Below are 23252 nucleotides of genomic sequence, written 5' to 3'. Positions count from 1 at the left end.
TATAATAAGTTAATAAGGAGAGCCTAAGTAAATCTAAATAATAGATTAAAACTTAGGTTAAATATAAGTATAAAGGTTTATCCTTATATTTCTATATAGGGATTCTGCTTAGTTACTTAGAAGCCCTAAATAACTAAGTAGGTTATATAATAACTCTTAGCTACTTAGTTATTTAGGAACCCTAAGTAACTAAGTAAGTTACGTAACTACTATCTAAGTAACTTAGCGCATCTCTATCTTATTATAGTCCTAGTTATTATATTTTCTACCTTTATAAGCGCCTAAACTTCCCCACTATTATTTAGTTTATAACACTAATTATCCTTACTACCTTAAGGGCTAGTCCTTCTAGCTAGAAGTACTCTATTCCTCTAATATAGACGTTCTTTCTAGGAGATATAGGTACTTCCTATACTAGTAATAAGGAGAAAGGCTCCTCTCCTTAGAGGGTTAACTAGGATAGAGTGTTAATTAATTTATCTAAACTACTTTCCTATTCCTCTTTATCTAATTTACTATCTAAGTTACTTATATTAAAGAATCCTAGGACTTAGGCATTTTATTCCTTAAGCTATAGAATTATTTATCCTTTTTAGGTTACTACTAACTTTTTACTTATTAGCTAGTATCCCGTATCTTTCTTTATTTTTATATATAATATATATATATCCTAGAAGTACTTAGCCTAATAGGTAGCCTTATATTCCTTACTACTAGCTAGTTTCTTCTTAGTATCCTTTAAGGTTTCTTACTTCCTAGGTTCCTCTTTAGTACCTTTTATAGACTTATCCTAGCTTTTACTTAGGTAGTTTTTAGCTATATAGCCTTTCTTACTATAGCTAAAGTAAGCTCTTTCTTTATGTTACTTTTTCTTTATTATATTCTAACTTAATCCCTTTTCTTTATTAGCATCTAAGACTATAGGGTCCCCTTTATTATAGGTTTTATAGTTTTAGCTATTTATGCTATATCCACTTTCTCCCTTATTATCTTATTTCTATAGAAATAACTTATTATCTACTTAGATAGCTTATTTAATTATTATAGATAGAGTTATTAGTTTCTCTATTCTAATTATTTTATACCTAATATCTAATTTTAGTCCCTTATAGAACCTTTATATTAGGGCCCTTTCTCTATAGTCTAAGACCTTATTAGCTAGCTGCTTAAATACTAATATATAAGCTACTACTATCTTAGTTTATTAGAGTTTTAAAAGTTTTTATTTAGCTATGCATTCTATATTAATATTACTAAAGATTAATTATAGTTTTTCCTTAAAGTAAGTATAGCTTATAAAGATAAGGTTAGTTTTTATTTTCTAGTTATTAACTTAGCTTATCCTCTAATTTATAAGGTAACTATTAAACTAGTCTATTACTTTCCTAGTAAAGTAGGTAGCTATATAGGCTACCTTCTAATCTTTATCTCTAAGATATTCTTAATTTAGGTCTAGGTAAAGAGATATTAAGGCTAGGAATCCCCCTAAGTTTAGTTTAAGTACTATTAAACTTCTCTAGATCTATAAGTTTTAGTAGTCTATTTTTTATTTAGAGTTCTATCTACTAGATCTATTCTTTTATTATATTATTAGCTCCTCCCCCTATTCCTTCTAATATAACTCTAACTTACTTAACTAATTATTTATAAGCTTCTTTAGCCCTAGTATTCTCCTTATTAAGATAGTTAAGTTATTCCTTTATCTAGACTAGGTCTATTAGGTCTAATAATATTAGTTAGTTTACTATAGGAGCTATTATTAATACTAGTAATCTAGGTACGTACCTATAGAGACTCTTAAAATATAATTATTAAAGTGTAATAGGGCCTCTAGGACTCTATCACTAGCTAGGGCCCTATTAGGGTTCTAGTAAGAGATAAGTAGCGTGTAGAGTTATATAGATTATATATAGTATAAACGTTAATTAATTACTACTATAAGAGTGTATTACTAAAAGCTTAATAGTAATCTTCTATAAGGAAACTAGATATAGATAACTATATTATAGATTAATAATAAAGGCTTACCCTATAGTAACCCGTTATCTCTATATACTACTATTTAGTAATGGCTCTATAGGCTCTATCTATAGATTCTTATAGATCTATAGATCCTGGCTCTATAGCTCTATATCCTTAGTATCTATAGATCTATAGATCTATTATATAACTCCTTATGTGTCTATATTATGCTTAGTGTCTAACCTATAATTATATTCTTCTCCTATATAATCTAATTAGTTACTACTATTATTAACGTAAGTCCTATAATTCTATTATAGTATAGTAGCCGTAATAGAGCTCTTTAAAGAAATTAAGGGAGAAGAACTCCCCTAACTACTAGGAATAGGATTATAAAATACTACTAGAAGAAGGTATAAAACTATAACTAGAATAGCTAAGGCTAATATCTATAAATTAGGAATAGGAACTAAGGGAGTACTTATAGAAAAACCTAGTAAGAGGTTATATCTAAAATAGTTAGAGTTCTATAGTATTTCCTATCCTATAGGTACCTAAGAAGAATAGTAAGCTATAACTCTATATAGACTATAGGTAGCTAAATAATACTACTATTAAGAACTAGTACTCTCTACTACTAATAATAGAGCTAATAGATAGGCTCTATAGGACTAAATAGTTTACTAAATTTAATATACGTAATAGTTATTATCGTATATAGATAGCTAAAGGCCATAAGTAGAAAACTATATTTAGAACCTAGTTTAGTCTCTATAAATAGATAGTTATACCTTTTAGACTAATAAACGCACCTATAATATTTTAGGCTATAGTAAATAAGGCGCTATATAAATACTTAGACGTATTCTATATAGTCTATCTTAATAATATACTTATCTATTCTAGTAGGACGCTAGAAGAATACATAGAATACGTAAAGAAGGTACTTAAGAAAATAAAGAAGTATAAGTTACTTCTATACCTAGATAAATATAAGTTTTATATTATAAAAATAGAGTACCTAGAATTTATTATCTTAAGGGAAGGAGTATTTATAGACCCTAAGAAGATAGCTACTATATAGGAATAGCTAGTTTCTAAGTTAGTAAAGGATATCTAGTCCTTTCTAGGGTTTACTAACTTCTACTAGAAGTTTATTAAGGATTATTCTAAGATAATAGCACCACTAACTAATCTTATAAAGAAAAAAAATAATAAGGCTATCTAGCTAATTACTAGAAGGCCTCTAGAGGTATTTAAGAGACTAAAAGAAATATTCCTTATAGTACCTCTACTCTAGATATTTAACCTAATAAAACCTATAAGGGTAGAAATAGATATATCTAACTACGTAATAGGAGTAATCCTCTTATAGCTAGATAGGAATAAGAAGTAGAGACTAGTATTCTACTATTTATAAAAGTTCTTAGAAGTAGAACTTAATTATAATATCTATAATAAGAAACTACTAGGGGTAGTAGATACCTTTAAGTAATAGAAAGTATAACTTATAAGAGTATACTTTAAGACTAAGGTATAGATAGACTACTAAAACCTTACTAGCTTTATATTAACTAAGAAACTTAACTAATAATAAGTATAATAGGCAGAATTCCTAGTAAACTTTAATTTTACTATTTACTATTAACCTAGAACACTTAATAGCGCTATAGACGCCTTAAGTAGAAGATTAGACCTAATAGAGGATAAATTTAATTTCTATAATACTATATTATAGGCGCGTAAGGACAGAACGCTAGAGTATAACTAACTAAAAATTAAAGCTTAAGTAGCCTCTTTCTAGTATATAGGACTAGAGGTATATAATTTATAAGACTACTCCTAACTCTCTAGGGAATAAAGAGAAGAGTATAATCTATTTTAAAATAGTTTTAATAAAACCTAGAGGGACCACTAATAAAGAATAATTATTAGAGACTAATATACACCTATCTTAATTAGGAAGCTACATAAATCTATAGAATAGGGACACCTAGGTATTAAAGAAATAACGCGTTATATTATAAATAAATATACTATCCTAAGACTTAAGTAAAAAGTTATAAAGGAAATAAGTAACTACTTAGTATGTTATAAAAATAAACCTAAGAGATATAAGCCTTATAGACTCCTATAACTACTACTATTAGTAGAAAGGCTATAGTAAAGTGTAATAATAGATTTTATAGTAAAACTCCTAAGATTACTATAACTAGGAATAAAATATATATGTAATACTATTATAGTTATAGTAGATTAACTTATAAAAGCCGCTAAGTTTAGGCTAATAGAAGAATCTATATTAGTAGAAGAACTAGTATATAAGGTAGATAATACACTATTTATAGAATATAGCCTACCTAAAGAATTTATTATAGACTATAATAAACTCTTTATATCTAAATACTAGAATACGTTTACCATAACGCTAGAAATATATAGAAAACTCTTAATAAGTTTCCACCCCTAGATAGACGGATAGATAGAATAAATAAACTAGATACTAAAATAGTACCTTTAATTCTATGTTAATAAATAGTAGAATAACTAGGTAGAACTCTTACTAATAGCGTAATTAGCGTATAATAGCTCTAAGTTAGGTATAATAGAGTACTCCCTATACTATACTAACTATAGATATAAACTAGTCTATTACTAGAATCTAAGAGATATAGAAAGTCTTTCTATAGAAGCTTATAATAAAGCTTAGAAAATAAAGGAACTTTATAAAATTCTATATAAAAGAATTATATAAAGATCCCTCTTAGTATCTAAAAATATAGATAAATAAAGGATTAAGGGACTAACCTTTAAGAAGGGGGATAAAGTTTTCCTATTATAAAAAAATCTAAAAACTAAAAGGTAAAGTAAAAAACTAGATTACCTATAGATAGGCCCCTTTAAAATATAAGAAGTTAGAGAACTAGTTATAAATAAATTACTTCTACCTATAGATACTAAAGTATATAATACCTTCTATAAAAACCTTCTAGAACTAGCACCGCTAGATGCTCTAATTAAGACCTAGCTAGAACTAGAAGATAATAAGTATAAAGTTAAGGATATTAAGGACCTAAAAATAGTTAAAGGTTAGTAGAGATACCTAGTTAAATAGAAAGGATAGCTAGAATAGTATAATATATAGGAGCTAATAAAAAACCTTATAAACTATAAGAAATTACTAGAGGACTTCTACTAAGGAAGGGGATACCCTTAGAAAGGTTATACGCTAGTATAGTAGAAACTAGATTAGAAAAAGTAGTAGTAAAAGCTAAAAGATTAAAAGAAGGATTAGCCTATAGCTAGATAAGATTAGTAAATAAAGGTAAAAATAGTAATAGTATATAAGTGCTACTAGAAGCCCTACCCTCTACTAAGCCCTTCTCTTATAACTAATCTATTACGTTAGTAACCTAGAGATTATAATAAGTAAAGAAATATTCCTTTACCTTAACCTTAGCTAACTCTAGTTTAAGGTAGGTAGTTTTAGTATATACCTAAAGAAGAGCTAGCTACTTCTACTCCTTCTTTTTATAGACTAAGGCCTAATTATTCTTAGGGACCTATAAGCTATAATTAGTATAAGCTAAGATATAACTAGTATATTAACCTAAGATTATATCTATAAAATAGTAGAGTTTCTACTTCTAATAATACTTATAACTAAGTAATATCTTAAGGCTTTAGGATTTAACTTTTAGTGTATAAGTATAACGTTTCTAAACTAATAAGTAAGAAGCTTTAGGTATATTTAGGGTAGAAAGGGAAATCTAGATTAGGGTATAACCTAAGTAGATAAGAGGGCTAGCGCACCTTTATATATCTAATAGGTGCTAATAAGCTAGCTATGCTATAGAAAGCTAGACTAGGGTATTAGAATAATACTTCTAAGGGGGGGGATAATATTATAATTATAGTAGGACTAAGTAAGGTAAGTAGAGAGGATTATACTTAGGATATTAATAATAAAGGTAAGCTAGATTAAGCCCTATAGGCTAGCTAGATAGGTAGTTTATATTATCTATTATATAATAAGGTCTAGTATAAGTAGGAGACCCTAGAGACCTTAAAGGCCCTAGGGACCTTAGGAGGTTCTAGGACTTTAGAGTCTAGGTAGAATCTCCTAGATAATAAAAAATAGTATATAGTCTAAAGGGACTTTAGAATCTTTCCTATTCTTTATAGTTAAAATTCTATAGTTAAAATTAGAGTATATCTTCTATACTAAAATCTATTAGTCTTCTTATATAATTATTACCTTACCTTTTATAGTAAGACTAGGATATTCTCTTACCCTATTATTATTTATCTACTCTCGTCTACTAAATACCCATAAGGTCTAACCTAGGTTAGGTACGTGGTGTTATAAACCAGATAATAGTAGGGAAGTTTAGGCGCTTATAAAGGTAGAAGATGTAATAACTAGGGTTATAATAAGATAAAGATATACTAAGTTACTTAGATAGTAGTTACGTAACTTACTTAGCCACTTAGGGTTTCTAAATAACTAAGTAGCTAAGAGTTATTATGTAACCTACTTAGCTATTTAGGGCTCCTAAGTAACTAAGTAAGATTCCTATATAGAAATATAGAAATAAACCTTTATACTTATATTTAACCTAAGTTTTAATCTATTATTTAGATTTACTTAGGCCTTCCTTATTAACTTATTATACTTTATAAGATACTTTTATATTAATAAGAACCCTTTCTTCCTTCCCTTAGTAAGTCTTACCTAAGAACTAATCTTAACCTATTTAGGACTAGCTACCCTTTCTAGATTTAATATTTTAAATACCCTTAATATAACTATAAGGACTCCTACTTCTTCTATAGCTTTAGATAATAATGCTATTACTCTAATAGGTAACTCTAAGAGTAAAGTATATAAACCTAATTTATATTATAGTAATAGAAAGTATACTAATATCTAGCTTCTTTAGTTAGACCTCTACTTCTTTAAACTTAATAAATAACCTAAAGATAAATAAAAGGTTATCTTTATAGCCACTTATATATAAGGTAATACTAGAGAATAGATTTAACCCTATATAACTAAGTATCTAGAAATAGACTATAATAATAAAGATAAGGAATATATAGATAACTATATAGACGTAGTTAATATTATTAAAGACTATACTAATTTTAAGAAATACCTTAAATAGATATTTAGAATTACTAATAAGGTACCTATTATAGCATAAAATATTTAAACTATAATATAATAATAATTAGTAGCTAAGTATATAGTAGAGTTTTATAAGAACGCTATATAACTTAACTAGGATAATAAGTTACTAATAATAATATATAAATAAGGTCTTAAGAAACCTCTATAAGAAGAACTTCTACGTAGTAGGGGAATTATTAGAATCCTTAATAAATTATATAATAAATTAATTAGGATTAATAGAGAATAGTTTACACTATAATAGGAATTTTAATATAATCTAAGAAATGTTAGTTTTAGATAACTAGTACCTATAGTCTATAGGGTACTACTAAAAGGACCTTAATGCGTATTATAAGACTCCTATAGATACTAGCCTATAGAAGATATCTAGTTTAACTACTTAGGTAAAGGAAAAGAAAAAGGACTAGGCTTTTATAAGCCTAATATGCGTATTTTAGATAGAACCTAATACTAAGGGACTAAGACTTATATATGTTTTATATATAGTAAACTAGGCCATATCGCTAGAAACTATAGATCTAAGAATAAGGTTATTAGGTAGTTAAATATACTTACTATCCTAATAAAGGAAATTAAGGATAAAGAATAGACTATTATAGACGCTATTAATAACCTTATACTTAATAATAAATCTAGATTAGAATTATTAACTAATTTATAACTTTACGAGGACATAGAAGAAGAATAATCTAAAATAGTAGATAAGAAAGTTAAGTAGATACTAATACCTTACCTATAGTTTAAAGGTAAAGAAGTAATCTTTACTAATAGAGTAAATATATAGGAATACTTAGATAAACTACTAATCTAACTATAAAATAGAGATATATTATTATTACCTATAATAATCTTACTATTATTCTCTATACTACTAGAGGCTTATAATAAACGCTAACTAGAAATTATTATAAAGGAAAATAGATAATAGGTAGATTATAGATATATATAATAAGACCCTAGTAAACACTTCTATAATAAGAACCTAGACTATTTATAAAAGTACTACCTAGACTACTAAAACCTATAGTACTTAAATATCTAATAGATTAAATATAGATATAACTAGTGCCTAACCTACTATAGAGCTAAGGAGCTATATAGAGGTAAATAACTACTAAATAAATAATAATGCTATTAGGAATAGTATAATTACCTAATTAATAAATATAATAAATATCTATAGGATAAGCAAGAAAGGTTATACTTCCTAAGTATAAATAACGTATAAAATATAGTAACTAGTATACTCTATAATAGAATATATACTTAAGATAGATAGCAAACTTACTTAAATATTAATTATAGTAGACACTAGGACGATAAGTATATCTATAGATTTAGTAAGAACCCTAACTAACTAAGGATAGTTATTAATATTTATATAGAAATAAGTATAGTATAGAAAGGTAAAGCTTCTAAAGAGAAACTATAGTAGAAGAATAACTATAGTAGAAGAAGAGAAGGGTAGAAGTAAAAGAAATAATAAAAAGGGAATATAGACTACCTAGTTTCTAAAAATAGTTCTTTTTTAGACTAGATCCTAGCCCCTAAGGCCTAAGAAACCCTTAAAGACTTATAGATAGGTAAGGAGACACTATTAGAGAGTTAAATACTATTAATAGTAAGGTATTAATTAAGCTACTAGCTTAGCTTAATAAAATATAGATTAAGGCACTATTAGATTTAGGTATATTAGAAAACTTTATATCCTAAAAAGTAGCACTATAAGTAGAACTCTAGCTAATACTTAAGAATAAAGCTTATCCTATCTATATTATAAATAGAAGTTAAATGCTAAATATGCTATATATTACTTATAAAGTTACTACTATACTTTAGATCTATAGACATAGGGAGATAATTATACTTAATATACTAGATAGATCTAGGTATAATATTATATTAGAATTACCCTAGTTAAGAAAGTATAACCTATATATTAATTAGGGTTTAAGAACGCTATCCTTAGAATACTATAAATATATATTATAAGCTAAGTCTATATAATAATAGAGATTAATAGTAGATAAGAGTATTATTAATAATATAGACTTATAATAGAAAGTTAAAAAATAGAAATTACCCTTAGTAGACGCTAGTAGGAACTACTAGGTTATAAAGTATAAGAAGAAGGAAGAAAGCACACCTTTAGAAGTACTAATAGAGTATAAAGTATAAATATATATATTTATAGAAAAGGAAGAAAAGGTAAACCTACTAGAATATTAACCCTAGGATTATATAATTAACCTAAAAGAAGAGAAGACGCCACCCTTTAGACTACTATATAGTAAGATAGGAGAAGAACTCTAGAAAGAATATAAATTTATTAAGATAAACCTAGTAAAAGGATATATTAGACTATTAAAGTTACTAGTAGTAAGTCCCTTTATATTTATTAAGAAAAAGGATAGAATAGATAGACTATATATTAACTATTAAGTAATTAATAATATAATAATTAAGAATAGATACCTATTACCTAATATTTTAGAGCTTAGAGATAGACTCTTAAGGGTAAAAGTCTTTATAATAATAGACTTAAGAGATAGATACTACCTAATTAGAATAAAAAAGGTAAAGAATAGAAGATAGTATTTTAATTATACTATAAACTCTTTAAGTACCTAGTAATGCCTTTTAGACTTACTAATACACTAGTAATCTTTTAGGCACTTATTAATAATATACTTTATAAATATTTAGATATATTTATTATTATATATATAGATAATATTCTTATCTTTTCTAAGAATAAATCTAACTATACTAAGTATATATAGATAGTACTAAAAGCACTAGATAAGATATACTTAAGAATTAAACTTAAGAAATACTAATTTAATATTAAATAACTTAAATTCCTTAGATACGTTGTTACTATAGAAGGAATTAAGATAGCACTAAGTAAGATAGAGAGTATTAGGAACTAGCCTATACTAAAAACTATAAAAATATCTAAGAATTCTTAGAATTCTATAGATTTAATTAATAATTTATTAAAAATTACGTAAAGGTTATAATACTATTAATAAACCTTACTAGAAAGAATACGCCTTTTAAATAGATAGATAAGTGTAGAATATTATTCTAACTTCTTAAAATAGTATATATTATAGAACTAGTTCTTATTTATTTTAGAAGTAATAAACTACTATAATTTAAAACTAACGTAAGTAATCTTATACTAGGAGCATATATAAAATAAGAATAAAATAGTAAATAGTACCTAATAGCCTACTACTTATGCAAATTTAATAACGTAGAAATATAATATAATATATATAATAAAGAACTTTACGCTATTATTAAAGCCTTAAAATACTAGAGAATCTATACTCTTAGCTACTTAACGCTAGAAATCTATATAAATTATAAAAATCTACTAAGGTTTATAATAACAAAAGAACTAACACTATAATAGTAAAGATAGTTATAGACTACTAGATAGTATAAGTTTAAAATTATCTATATAGTAGGAAAAGAAAACGGATAAGTAGATGTGCTTAGTAGAAGAAGTAATCTAGTAGAAGAAAAGGTTAAGACCTACTTAGTAATTCTTTATAGAAATAAAAATAGATCTCTTAAACTAATAGTAGAACTTAATTAACTTTTAGTTATAAACTAAGAGGTACTAAAGTAACTATAAACTAAGATTATTAGATAATACTATAATAACCTAACGTATAGACACCTAGGCATTACAAAAACATTAGAATTAATTTAGAGGAACTATACGTTTAGAGGAATTAAGAAAGCTATAATAATATATATCTATAAATATATAGATTACTAGAAAAACAAATATAGCACACACCTTAAGTATAGAGAAATATAACTAATTAGGATACTAATAGTACCTTTTAAAGATATTACTATAGACTTTATTATAGAAATACTAGACTTAATTAACCTAGCTATAAAAACCTTATATAATAGTATTTTAGTAATTATATATTACTTTATAAGCTATATTGAATTAATTCTATATCTAAAAAATATAATAGCTAAAGAGCTAGCTTACCTTTTTAAGATAAGTAGGTTAGACACTATAGTATCCTAAAGATAATTATTAGTAATAGAGATAAACTCTTTATATTAAACTTCTAGATAATATTTATAGCACTTATTAGAATAAAATAAAAACTATCTATAGTATATTATCTACAGATAGATAGGAAAATAGAAAGAATAAATTAAACTATAGAAATATATCTATAAATATACTATAATAAATAAAAAAATAATTAGGTTTTACTATTACCTATAGCACAATTAGCGCATAATAATAAGGTATTAATAGTAATAAGGTAAACACCTTACTACGCTATATATAGAAAAATATCTAAATCTCTTTAACTAATAACTACTAATAAATATTAACGTAAAAGAAGCTATAGATATAGTAGATAATATAAAAAAATATATAATAAACTCTAAGAAAACCTTAAGAAAGCTTAATAGTAAAGTATTTTATATATAAACTAGAAACGAAAAATAGCACCTTAGCTAAAGAAGGGGATAAAGCATATCTACTTATAAAGAATCTTTATATATAAAAGAAAAATATAAGAAATTAGATTATATTAAGGTTAGACTATTTTATATTTCTAAATAAATATTACTAGTAAACTATAGATTAGAATTACTACTAGATATAAAGGTATACCTAGTATTTTATATATTACTATTAGAACTAGTAGACTCTAAGACACTAGTTAAAACTACCTTCTATTATAGAGCTAAAGAAGAAACTAAATTTAAAGTTAAAAATATTATATATATAAGAATCTATAAAGGAATCTAATAGTACCTTATTAAATAGAAAGGATATCTAGATAGTAAAAATACTTAGGAACTAAGAAGTAATCTAGATAACTATTAATAAAAAGTTAAGGAGTATAAATAAAACCTATAAAACCTATTATATAATAGAAGATATAAGGATATACCTAGCTACTAAATATAGAAGGAATGTCTTCCTAAAAGTTAGAAGGAAGGTTATCTATTACTAACTAAATAGAGGGGCAAAGCTCTATAGGACTAGTAGGCTAAGTAGGCTAAATAGAATCTTTATCTAACTCTACTAATACTACGCTTTCTACTATAATAACTTTACTAGTATACTTCTTATTCTATAATAACTACTTCTTTAACTAATCTTCTTTTGCTTAAGCTATATATATAGCTTTAAAAGTAGTATTTTACTTCTTTTATACTTCCTCTAATTACGCTTCTAACTTCTTCTTCTTAGTAACTAACCGCAAGAACTTATTCTAAGTAATAGTAATATTATACTTTAAACCTTACTTCTAATACTTACTATACTTTCCTAAACTAATATAGACCTTATAAATATAGGTATATAACTAATAAAATAAGTATTTTAATACTATAATAACGCTATAGTTTTTAATAGTAAAAATAAGGTTATAATAACGCTTTATAGGATAATAGTTAGTAGGTATAATTCTTTAGAGTAAAGAATAAGAAGGGGAGGGATAATATTATAAACTAGATAATAGTAGGGAAGTTTAGGTACTTATAAAGATAAAAGATATAATAACTAGGGTTATAATAAGATAAAGACATGCTAAGTTACTTAGATAGTAGTTACATAACTTACTTAGCTACTTAGGGTTTCTAAATAACTAAGTAGCTAAGAGTTATTATATAACCTACTTAGCTATTTAGGGCTCCTAAGTAACTAAGTAAAATCCCTATATAGAAATATAGGAATAAACCTTTATACTTATATTTAACCTAAGTTTTAATCTATTATTTAGATTTACTTAGGCCTTCCTTATTAACTTATTACACTTTATAAAATACTTCTATATTAATAAGAACCCCTTCTTCCTTCCCTTAGTAAGTCTTACCTAAGAACTAATCTTAACCTATTTAGGATTAGCTACCCTTTCTAGACTTAATACTAGTATAGTCTTCTTACCTCCTACTATATATACTATAGTAGGGGGTATATAAGTAATAGGCTAGATTATAATAGCCCTAGTAGTCTAGTTTATAGTAGTAAATAGATTATTTTTTAATAATCTCTCTTAAGAGGTTACTAGCTCCTAAAAGCCTAAAGGGTCTAACTTTCTATATATATAAGATAATCTAGGTTATATAACTAAATTAGTTAGGCCTATAATATAAGGTATAGTAGTTAATAGGTTAAGAGCCTATCTAGATAGCTACTTTTTCTATAATTATTTATATAGTAACTAGAATTTTAGTATTATTAAGAGTGTAAAAGGAGCTAGAAACCTTAGGTACTATATAGTTAATCTATCTCTAGAGTAAGGCTATATTCTCCCTATTAATAGCCTAGATTATAAACTCTCTAGTCTTTTATTCTATTAGTTAAACCCTAATAGTATTATTAAGTAGAGTAATAGCCTAGCTAATATTAGTCTTAGATACTATTAGTATATTACTAAGATTAATACCTATTATAGTATAAATAGTAGTTCTAATAGTATATAAAGTACTCTATACTAGTTTCTTAAAAATAAGTACTATAAAGAGAATATATATATTCTTAGTAGTCTATTAGTACTTAGATAAATAGGTATAGTATCTAGTATATATATTAGTATTTTAGGTAGTTCTAAAGTTACCTATAGTATATTCTAATATAGCTACTATATTCTAAGTAGTAATACTAGCCTAGGTATAAGAAATAGCCCTTAGGAGAAAAAATATAGAGGTATTACCTAATTAGATATTTTAGTACTAGGGGCTTAGTACTAGACTAAAAATATTTAGAGCCTATATAACCCTTTAGTAAAAGATATAGGTAGCTACCTATTTCTCTAAATAGTAATAATTATAAAGGTATTAGTTTATAGCCTCTACTATAGTTATAATTATAGCTTTTTATATAGCTACTACCTATCTAGTAGTAGTAAAGTAGGTATTAAATACTTTAGTAACTATACTAGTAGTAGGGGCTTAAGTAGTATATACCTTTTTACTAAACTAAAAATATAATAGTAATATATAATATACCTACTATTACCTTTTAGGGGGGTACTATATATTAGTCTACTTTACTAACTTAGAATTAGGCTAGTAGGTAACTATAGAAGTATCTAGGGGATACCTCTAAAGGGTTTTTATAACTATTATAACTAAACTATATACTATATAGCCTATTAGAATAGCTAGAATTAAATCTTAGTAATATCTAAGATAGAAACTAATAAAAAAGAGCCAAATTTTACTAAAAAGCTAGATACTAAAAGTTAGTGTTAGTGGTCTCGGATTAGAGACAGTCTAAAGGGCATATATAGCCTTAGAGAATGCGTTAGAAGATGATTTTATAACGAATGTTCACTCCACAAATACCGGACCGATCTTATCATGACTCCTTTGGCGACAGCATCGCCCGATTCTTCGCAACTCCAAAGAGACGGACATCCAGATCGGAGATAGTTTGCTTCCACACATGGCCTTTGCGCTTGCGTAGATACATAATGTTAAAGCAGCAATCGGCGACTCCTTTTCCTTTCTTCAGCATTACTTTTACCACTAGACAGCATATTTAATTCTCCCTACTCTAATATTCCAATATTCATTTCACGCTCATAGCATCCTGAATACGATCTCTGTACGATATCCCAATACGTTATTTTCTTTGTCACCACGAATCATAAATCTAAATAACTTTGTTGTCCATCACATGTACCGCCCCCATTCCTTCCCATATCGTGATCAATATGCACACCATCCATCCTCCCGGCTATGCACCTAACGAATCGCGCCCTGCTCTCCAAAATCCTTGAATAGCATGCCCGAAACGGCAGCAACCATCTCCGTCGATCACAGTGGGCCCGGTCTAGCCTTCACTAATTCATCTATACCTGACTTTACCTGACTTTAATTGCAATGATCCACGGAGCATACTTCTCAACGAGCCTAAAGTAGAAATCGAATATGATGCATCGATTGTAGTCACAATAGTGTCCCAGACTCAGGATACACGGCTCCGAGTCTTCGCTGTAGGCTTTTTGTTCTCCTTTGCCGAAAGTAGGAAGAACGTGAGGTGTGTTGATTGTAGACAGATTAGCTCTTACCTCCGTCCAAGGTTTCCCACGACACCGCAATCCTCGTCTATGGGTCAAGCGTCTCAACAACCTCAACGCAGATACCAGACGAGCTGCATCGATCATAGCCAGACTGTTGAGACTCCACCATCAGTACCACACAAAGACGCTCCTCAGTGTTGTGCCCCTGCCCAAAACAGAAACAAAAGGGTAGGTGTTGATCGCAGACAGGTCGATCAGGGTCTTTCTAGGCCCCTGAAACCCTTCGTTTGCCACGATCCAGGGTCCGGGAAACCTTGCAAAGTGCCAAAAGGAGAAAGAAAAGGATTCCGTCGATTGTAGGAGGTCGATCAGGGTCTGCTTCCCCGCTTCGCATAACAACAATGTAGACCGCTTTGGTAGATGAAGAAGCGCGCACCATGGAAAAAGTGGAAGGTACATAGGCAGATTTTGTCAAGCGCAGTACAATGACCGGAAAACAAGTTCGCACACAAATGCGCGATGCGCTGCTCTCTCTCTGTTGCCATTTATTCCACGCGACCTGCACCCGCAGCAGAAAAGTCTGATCTTCAACAACAAGCAAACAAACGAATCAATCAATCTTGCAGCAATCCAGCCCTTCTCCTCCAAATCGAAACCCACCCACCCAACCTACCCGATGCAGAAATAACCCGCCCAGTACCACGCATCGATCGCAGCAAACTATTGGCACCCCACTTCCACGCGGTCCCGCACGTGAACCCGCGGACCACAGTTTAGTCAAACCAACCATCAGGCTCAGGCGCGCGGCACTTGCCCAGCGAGGCAGAAAACGAAAGGCATCGATTGCAGCGAGGCGCAGGCAACGGTACCCGGCGTGGGGTGTTGGTAATGCGCATTGTTTTGGCGGTCGCGTCGCAGGGCTACGTGGGGGGCGAAGAGTCGCACGGCACGTGTTGAGCCCGGGACTAAGGGTGAGGGCTCCCGCGTACCTGGGTTTGAGAAGGGTTGTAGTGCTATGGGGATATAGAGGCGGTAAATGCGTGTCTATCTCGTCTTTTCGCAGCAGGGGAGCTTTTCGAGCTCACCGTGTGCAAGGGTGCAAGGGTGCAAGGGTGCATGTTTCTTGTCGTTGCTAACCTTCCTCAAGCGGCAACTCTGCGCAGGAGGCGGGATGTGTTGATTTGAGGCGGGTCCTGCAATAATCACTCTCTGTTTCATTGGGCGGCTCGTCTAAGGCGAGGTTGTGTTCGTGATGACAATTGGGTGTGTTTCTGTGGATGTTGGCGTTCGGCGTGGTGGCGCTGTGGATAGGAGTGAGATGGGGCTTGAGCAGGGGCCAATGGGAGGGGTGACATTAGCAAGACAAATAAACAGCACCCATGAGCAATGGAACCTACAGTATAAAAGCTGTGTAAGGGATGATAATGGAAGTTGCAGAAGCCCTCTTGGTCCGAAACCTCAAGTTCAGGTTAAAGGGGCAATTGTACGACGTTGACAACCTATGCGCCTCCTTCCTCAACCTTACCTTTACCGCCGTCTTTACGATATTCACGTCTGCGTTGGTGTGCTGGGCAAGTTGAGGAGTACCGTTTGCGACAAATTCCTTCAACATGTCCTCGAAGCTGATAGCTAAGCGATTAAGAAGATGGAAGCGTATGGATTGGGCTCCTGTAAGTAATAAGTACTAGGCGGATACAATCCGGTGGAAATTGTTCCAATCTAATCGCTTAGAAGAGTGGTATCAAGTAGCCTATGTACTTTGTTGTTGTCCGCTCTGCGTAGCGTAGGTAGACGAAAATGGGTTCATTCAAATAGTTGGCAGGTCCTCTCGTGACATGCTACTCACGTGTGGTAGATGTATCGGTAAATATACCTAGGTAACTTTGCTTCACTACAGCCTGCATCATCTCCCGGGTTTTCAACTGCACGTACGCAGTACGCATGTAGCAAACACACACACAGATAATTCCATACACGAGATCCAGGCCCCTTCTGCATGCAGTCGCTCGTGTTCCCCATCACATCATCCAGTTAAAGATGTTGCTCCGCCCAAGGCTGGGGGTTCGCCAGCCTAACAGAACGCGACTTGTACGCCACATCCAGATATGATCGCCAATTTGGCCCCCCATCGCCCAGACAACTATGGTGCAGAAGCAGTCTTATTCGATGAGCGGGATTGCCACCCCGCCTCTACAAGGTATATAGGTAGCAACAGCTGGATTGTCTCTTGCCCTGCACGCTTAGTCCAGGAACTAGATGAGCGTACATCAATATGCTCTCCCCAATCTCAGCCTTACTCGCCCTCCTCATCCTCCCGACCCTCACGAACGCACAGAGAGACGGCCTCACACAGTGCGGCGTAAGCTACCCTCTCCTACCACATGCTCCCCCAACTGATGGCAAAGGAAACCTGTGTGAACAATTCTCTCGGCCAGTACGCAGAATTCGGTTGCACGAGCACTCAAGACACGACCTGTCTGTGCGTCGCAGACAACTTTAGTAAGGGGATTAAAGACTGTTCGAAGCAGGCTTGTAGCCAGAGTGAGGTTACGCTGGTGTTGGCGTGGTTGAGTGATACGTGTAATGGTAAGAGTATACTTCTCCACCAAGCGAAGGGAGTGCTGATAATACAGGTACGGATGTCGGTACCACAATTGACGCCATTTGGGATGTCCCGACTAGCACTACCACAATTGCCGCCAGTACGAGTGGAAGAGCGACAGGTACGACGGAGGAGTCGACCGGCCGTGTTGCAAAAGGCACTGGCGGTGCTGTGGAGACGGTATATGTCACGCAGTCTCCACCTCCTAGCCCGAACACGAGTTCTTCGCTTTCTACGGCGACAAAGGCAGGGATAGGCGTTGGGGCTGCAGTCGGTGCATTGCTTGTCCTTGGCGGTATCGTCTTTGTCGTGAGACGGCAAACGCACCCTAAGGAAAGTGATGTAGTGGAAGGAGATGCGGCGCCGACAATACAAACGAAGGCAGAACTTGAGGGTGTGGAGAAGACTGAGCTGATGACTGCGGCAAATGCGCATGAGATGGGGGACGGAGAGAGGGAGAAGATTTATGAGTTACCTGCACGTCGTAATTTGGAGGATGATAATGTTTGAAGGCGGAGTAAGGAGCTAATGTTGAAAGCGACAGAGTGCCGTTGGTTCGAGATCTGTTCGTCGCCCCAATCCTTACTTCTCTCCTCTCGTTCAAGATGCCAATGACTTAATCCCAGCTCGAGATGTCGAAGCGCATCCTCACCACACCTCCCGAAATTTCAACAAGTCCCGCTGCCCATAGCATTCACCCACCACTGTCAGGATCATATCAATCGTTACTCTTGTGTTCAGATCGACTTCCTCTACACGCCGCTCGTCCTCTCGATCGCTGGATGATTCCCACTCGACATCGATGGCCCGCCGCTCAGACACACTGCCTATACGGTTGATACGAATTCCCTCGCGAACGCTCGCAGCGATATCTGGCGGGAGCTGTCGCAAGAAGTCCTCGTCTGTTCCTGTCCCATCGTCTCGGTTAAAGAACGAGTGAGCTTCCAAGGCCAGTTCGGGCGGGAATTCCCTCAAGATTTCTGCTTCCCCGTCTGAAAGATCGCCCTGTATAGCTGAGTGGAGAAATATTAGGAAGGCCGCTGGGTCGATCTTTTCAGCTGCTGGAGCCTCACCAAGAGCCTCAGCTTCATTTTCTATAGCCGAACTCCGAGAAGTATCTTCCGTGGCCTGTGGGATTGAGAGCACTGCAGGCTCGTAAGTAGAGGCGTCTGCGCTCGCGGGTGCGGGAGGTTCCTCTGATGCATTGTTCTGTCGCTGCTGATTTGCCGCTGATTGTGTATCCTGCCGAGATTGCAACGACGTCTCAGACCTGCTTCTATTCGCCATCACACCCTTTGTAGCTCGCAACGCTGCCTTACGATGGGCCTCTTGTCGTCCTTTGTTCATCTGGCACGACAGCTCTTTGCACCACTTGCCATTGTGTCGGTGGCGTCCACCTTGACGCGGCTCTACGTGAGCTTGTTTTCCTCGAAGCTGGTGGGCTGGTATTTTGAGGTTTGGAACGGCTTCTGTGACGAGGTTTTCTCCAAGTTGGGCGAGCAGGCGGGCACGCGCTGCTTCTAGGTCGGCCGGCGTGTCTTCAACTTCGGGCTCATCCTCTTCTATCTCGCCTTCATCTTCGGAAATTGATATGTTCTTTTCTTCGTGGCCCTTGTTGGAAGGCTGGGAAGCATATACTGCAAGCTTCTGTTCGGTGGCTCCGTATGACTGGCCGCCGATGTCCGTGGGCGGTTCGTACTCTTCCTCATGATTACCCCCTTCACCATCTTCGATAGCGTGACGCTGTACCTCTGGCGTAAGCCTGCTCTCTTTCGCTTCAGCCCCCTTGCCATTCTCGTTCTCGTCTTGCTCGTCCTCGTCAACGCCTTCTCCCTCGACCTCCCAGTCTTCTGCGTCGCCTTCTTTCTCGACTCCGTCTGCATCTCGCCGCACCCCGCTTCGCAGACGGATGCTCAATTGACCCGCTTTGTGCCCTAGCTCCCTGATGCGACCGACCTTGTAGTAGTCCAGGGTACCTGAGTCCCCAGCCAAAGCTAGCAGCGTCCATATCCAGCAGCTCTTCTGTTTCGATATAGTGTCTCCCGTGATTAAGACTTCTGAGACATACTCCATTGTGCGATAGAGGCTCTTCTCGTCGATCTGAGCCACCAACGCCGGTGTTGGGTACTTGTTGTCGAACGCATACCGCCAGTCGCTCTTGTAATACGGCACCCTCACGTTCGCGTACTTCTCCGGATCCGCTTTCACCAAAGCAGCCAGCTCCTTCGGATCAGCGTTGGCCAGGGTACTCCGAAGAGCTTTGTAGCGCCTAAGCAGGGACGTGTAGTATCCCTCTTGTGGATTGATGTCGTCCTCGTACTGTGACCAGTCCTCGTCTTCGTCGTAGTACTCCACGTCCACATCCTCGTCCACAGCGACCCACGTGCCATCCTGGTATACGGCCCTATGATCTCCAACTCCGTCATGGTACATTGAGTGATCGAGTTCGTTGTGTCTCGGCGCTTGCGGCGGTGCGACGAGGAGGGTGGGTATGGTAGAAGCTTCGGACCTATCACACAGGTAAGCTGTGTGTTCAATGTCAACGTTGTGCATGACAGGCATGTTGGGGTGAACTCACCTCACGCTGCGAAGGTACGCGAGGGCGTCCCTCGTAGTGTCGTCTTCGTCGGAAGCAGAGTCGTCGTCTAGGCCGGGGAACATGGTCTGCATGCCGTTCTCTTTAACTGGGCGGAAGACGCGCCTCTTGTCGCCTGCGACAGCTCTTGCACAGGTCGCACCCGCGGACGCATGTTCTTCTCTTGAGCGCTTGGTGTTTGGCGCTTGGCCGTCTTCATGGTCTGCGGTAGCAACGGCTTCGAACTTTCGTTTCGCGGGCGGTAGTTCGCTCTTGGCCGGGTATTGCGCGGTGAGTGACTGTAGGTAATCGTCCGGCCTGCGAAGCTTGTTATAAGCCGCGCCATCCTCCGTGACAGCCATGTTCACGCCGGAGTGCGACATGGATTCCGGCATGTCTTGTCCAGTCTCGGCGTCTTGCCTGTTGTCGTTGTTACTGGCGATCAGGTCGTGGCGCCTTGCCGTTCCAAAGTTTTAGTGGGTCATGTCTGTGAGCTTGGGCCGCAGCGCACGGGCCATTCACCTCTCGAAAAAGTGACGGTGACCACACCGCAATCGACACTTTTGCATTTTCATTACCCGATTAGGAAGTTTGGCAAATTGGCTCACCATCTTTCCTAGAATCGTAGTTCCACTATCATTCCTTTCTATACGGAGGAGCTCGTACTTAAGGAGCCACCCTGAGCCACCTTACCTAGGTAGGATTAGCGAGAGTGGTGACGTGGACTTACTAAACACGAGCTCCTTCGTAGAGCTTGAGAGTGATGCACAAGACTATACTTGCACAGACCACTCATTCACCTGGTGAAAATGAGCAGCAATCCACAGTTAGACATATATTACCCGATTAGGAAGTTTGCCAGATCTCCACCATCACTCTGAGAATATTCTACTCTTCTGTTAAGCCACACAGACATTGCATGGATACACCCAAAAACTTTGGACTACGGATTTAATTAAGCAGAAACTCTGATAAGCAACGATCCTTACGGCATCATTGACCCGCGTGAGCGTCACTGCTAGTGAGCAGAACCACCTCTCTCAAGACGTTTCCCATAGTGCATCCACCATAACTGTTATTACCATCGACCCATCCATATTCCTTCTTTGGAATACCTCCATATATGCCCGTAGCGGATATACGCACTACCCTCTAAACCTATATATTGTCGACTTCCACACCGCCCGGGCGTGCTTCCCTTCATAATGCCCCATCTCCCCCTACGGCTCGCCCACCACGCCCGCCGCTTCGTCACCATCACTAGAGCTAGCTACTCCCAGCCCGCACTTCAGCGCCAAACTCCTACTCGTCTCCCTCCCCACGTACCCAACACCACTCCACCTCAACTTCGTATCCCCCAAAAACCACCCGCACTCATCCGCCATCACCGCAATAAGACCAGCAAGTTGATATGTCTCTCCGTTCCTCCAGATCTCCACCTTCCGCTCACCAGGCATAAACCCTTTCCCCATGACGCGGATCGTGAAGCGTTTCGTCTGCGGGATGATAAGGCCGGGTTGGCGGCCGTTCTTGTCGAAAGGGCCCAGCAGGCGGATGACGAGTGTGAAGTTGGGCGAGGTCATCATCTTGTGCGTGGGCTTGGAGGATTGGGGGCGCGAGTGGTAGTGGCCGATTGCGGCGCAGCAGGTGGTTGTCTCGCTGGGGGGTGTCAGTAAAGGAAGGAAGAGTAGAGAGGCAAGGCGGGTCTAGTGTTCACCGTCTTGCTTTAGAAGTAGGGGCTACTTACGTGTAATCTATATACGGGAGCTTATCTAGCGGGGTCGAAGGGTCAAATGTGATGGGATGCGCAAGCGTGGGTTTGTTGACCTCGGAGGAACTCGAAGGCTGTTGCGAGGGGCCAACTTCCGGGGGATACGGAAGCATGGGTTGGCTGGGGGGCTTGACGGAAATCGCAGGCTGCTTCGAAGGGCCAACTTCCATGGCGGCATCCACTTTCGCCAAGGGAGACTCAGAGGATGCGGCCGCTGCCGGAGCAAATCTTCGGTCTGGAGCCTTCTCGCGGGCCCAATCATCCTCCGTTATCTTGAAGTCGTCGGCTTCTGGGTTCAGGTCCCTCGGTGAACCATATATGAAGCCCAACTTGTAGTTTTCGCTTGAGCCGCGCCTCGATCTGCCCTTAGAGGTGTTGACTATCAATGGTCCGCGTTGGCTCGACGTCTTCGGGCTGTCCTCCCTAGAGTCGCTCTGTGCTGCTTCTTCGGAGGGTCGGCCATATTCGTAGCTTTCCGTCCACTCCGTTATTCTACCTCTGTCGTTTGAGGTACAAGACCATGCGACTAGTGTGGAGTCAGACGAACTTCTGCTTCCTCGAGGATCCGATGGCGAGACCCGCCCGGAGTTTATTTGTCTCCAGTAAGGAGCGTGGAGGCCATTGTGATCACCCATGACGACGGCTTTCGTACAGTACGAGTCAAGCTGGAAACAACCGGGGGTTGAATTGCCTATCCTAGGATTACACAATATACTCAACTTTTGAACCAGCGGAGTAGTGGTTTTCGCAAGAGGATGTGGTCGTGAGTCCTAGCAGAAACATTCAATACGTATTAGTACGCCTCCTTGATCCCGCTCGGGTGTGGCAGTAGTCGAATGGAGTGGTGGTCGGACGAGGAATGAGTGACGGGGAAGTCATGTTTTGTGTGTATATTTATATAAAAGGGCTCGTTGTGTGTTGAGATATCATACCAAAGTTACATGGGTGGCCGAGAATGCCTTTTTATCGCGACCTACGGTTCCAGCGGTCAACACCCGCAAACGAGTGGGCGACCCTCACCACTTTGCACATTGAACTACCTGTGTTCCTCTGTCAACTGATATTAACGAACGCAGGAGCGCCGCCAGTGCAAACAGGTCCTGAGAGGAATG

General features: G+C 35.8%; 3 protein-coding genes across 3 annotated transcripts; 1 reads left to right on the top strand and 2 right to left on the bottom strand.

Moving 5' to 3' along the window:
* Positions 1-17588: 17588 nt before the first annotated feature.
* N0V89_003239 (uncharacterized protein) lies at positions 17589-18304 on the top strand (the record flags this gene model as incomplete). The annotated part of the gene is made up of 3 exons (XM_056212041.1): positions 17589-17671; positions 17729-17778; positions 17826-18304. The coding sequence occupies 3 exons, from the start codon at positions 17589-17591 to the stop codon at positions 18302-18304; spliced, it is 612 nt and encodes a 203-aa protein (XP_056075514.1).
* A 138-nt stretch (positions 18305-18442) lies between these two features.
* On the bottom strand, positions 18443-21363 carry N0V89_003238 (uncharacterized protein; the record flags this gene model as incomplete). The annotated part of the gene is made up of 3 exons (XM_056212040.1): positions 18443-20303; positions 20373-20789; positions 21359-21363. 3 exons carry the CDS (start codon positions 21361-21363, stop codon positions 18443-18445), a joined length of 2283 nt encoding a protein of 760 aa, XP_056075513.1.
* Positions 21364-21589: 226 nt separating this feature from the next.
* N0V89_003237 (uncharacterized protein) lies at positions 21590-22775 on the bottom strand (the record flags this gene model as incomplete). Its single annotated transcript, XM_056212039.1, has 2 exons — positions 21590-22028; positions 22117-22775. 2 exons carry the CDS (start codon positions 22773-22775, stop codon positions 21590-21592), a joined length of 1098 nt encoding a protein of 365 aa, XP_056075512.1.
* Between the last annotated feature and the right edge of the window lie 477 nt (positions 22776-23252).

The sequence above is a fragment of the Didymosphaeria variabile genome (genome assembly GCF_027946475.1).
Source record: "Didymosphaeria variabile strain IMI 356815 chromosome Unknown scaffold_2, whole genome shotgun sequence".
In the NCBI taxonomy this organism is placed as follows: Eukaryota; Fungi; Ascomycota; class Dothideomycetes; order Pleosporales; family Didymosphaeriaceae; genus Didymosphaeria; species Didymosphaeria variabile.
Note: the sequence above shows the minus strand (reverse complement) of the source record. Positions and strands in the feature narration are given on the sequence as shown.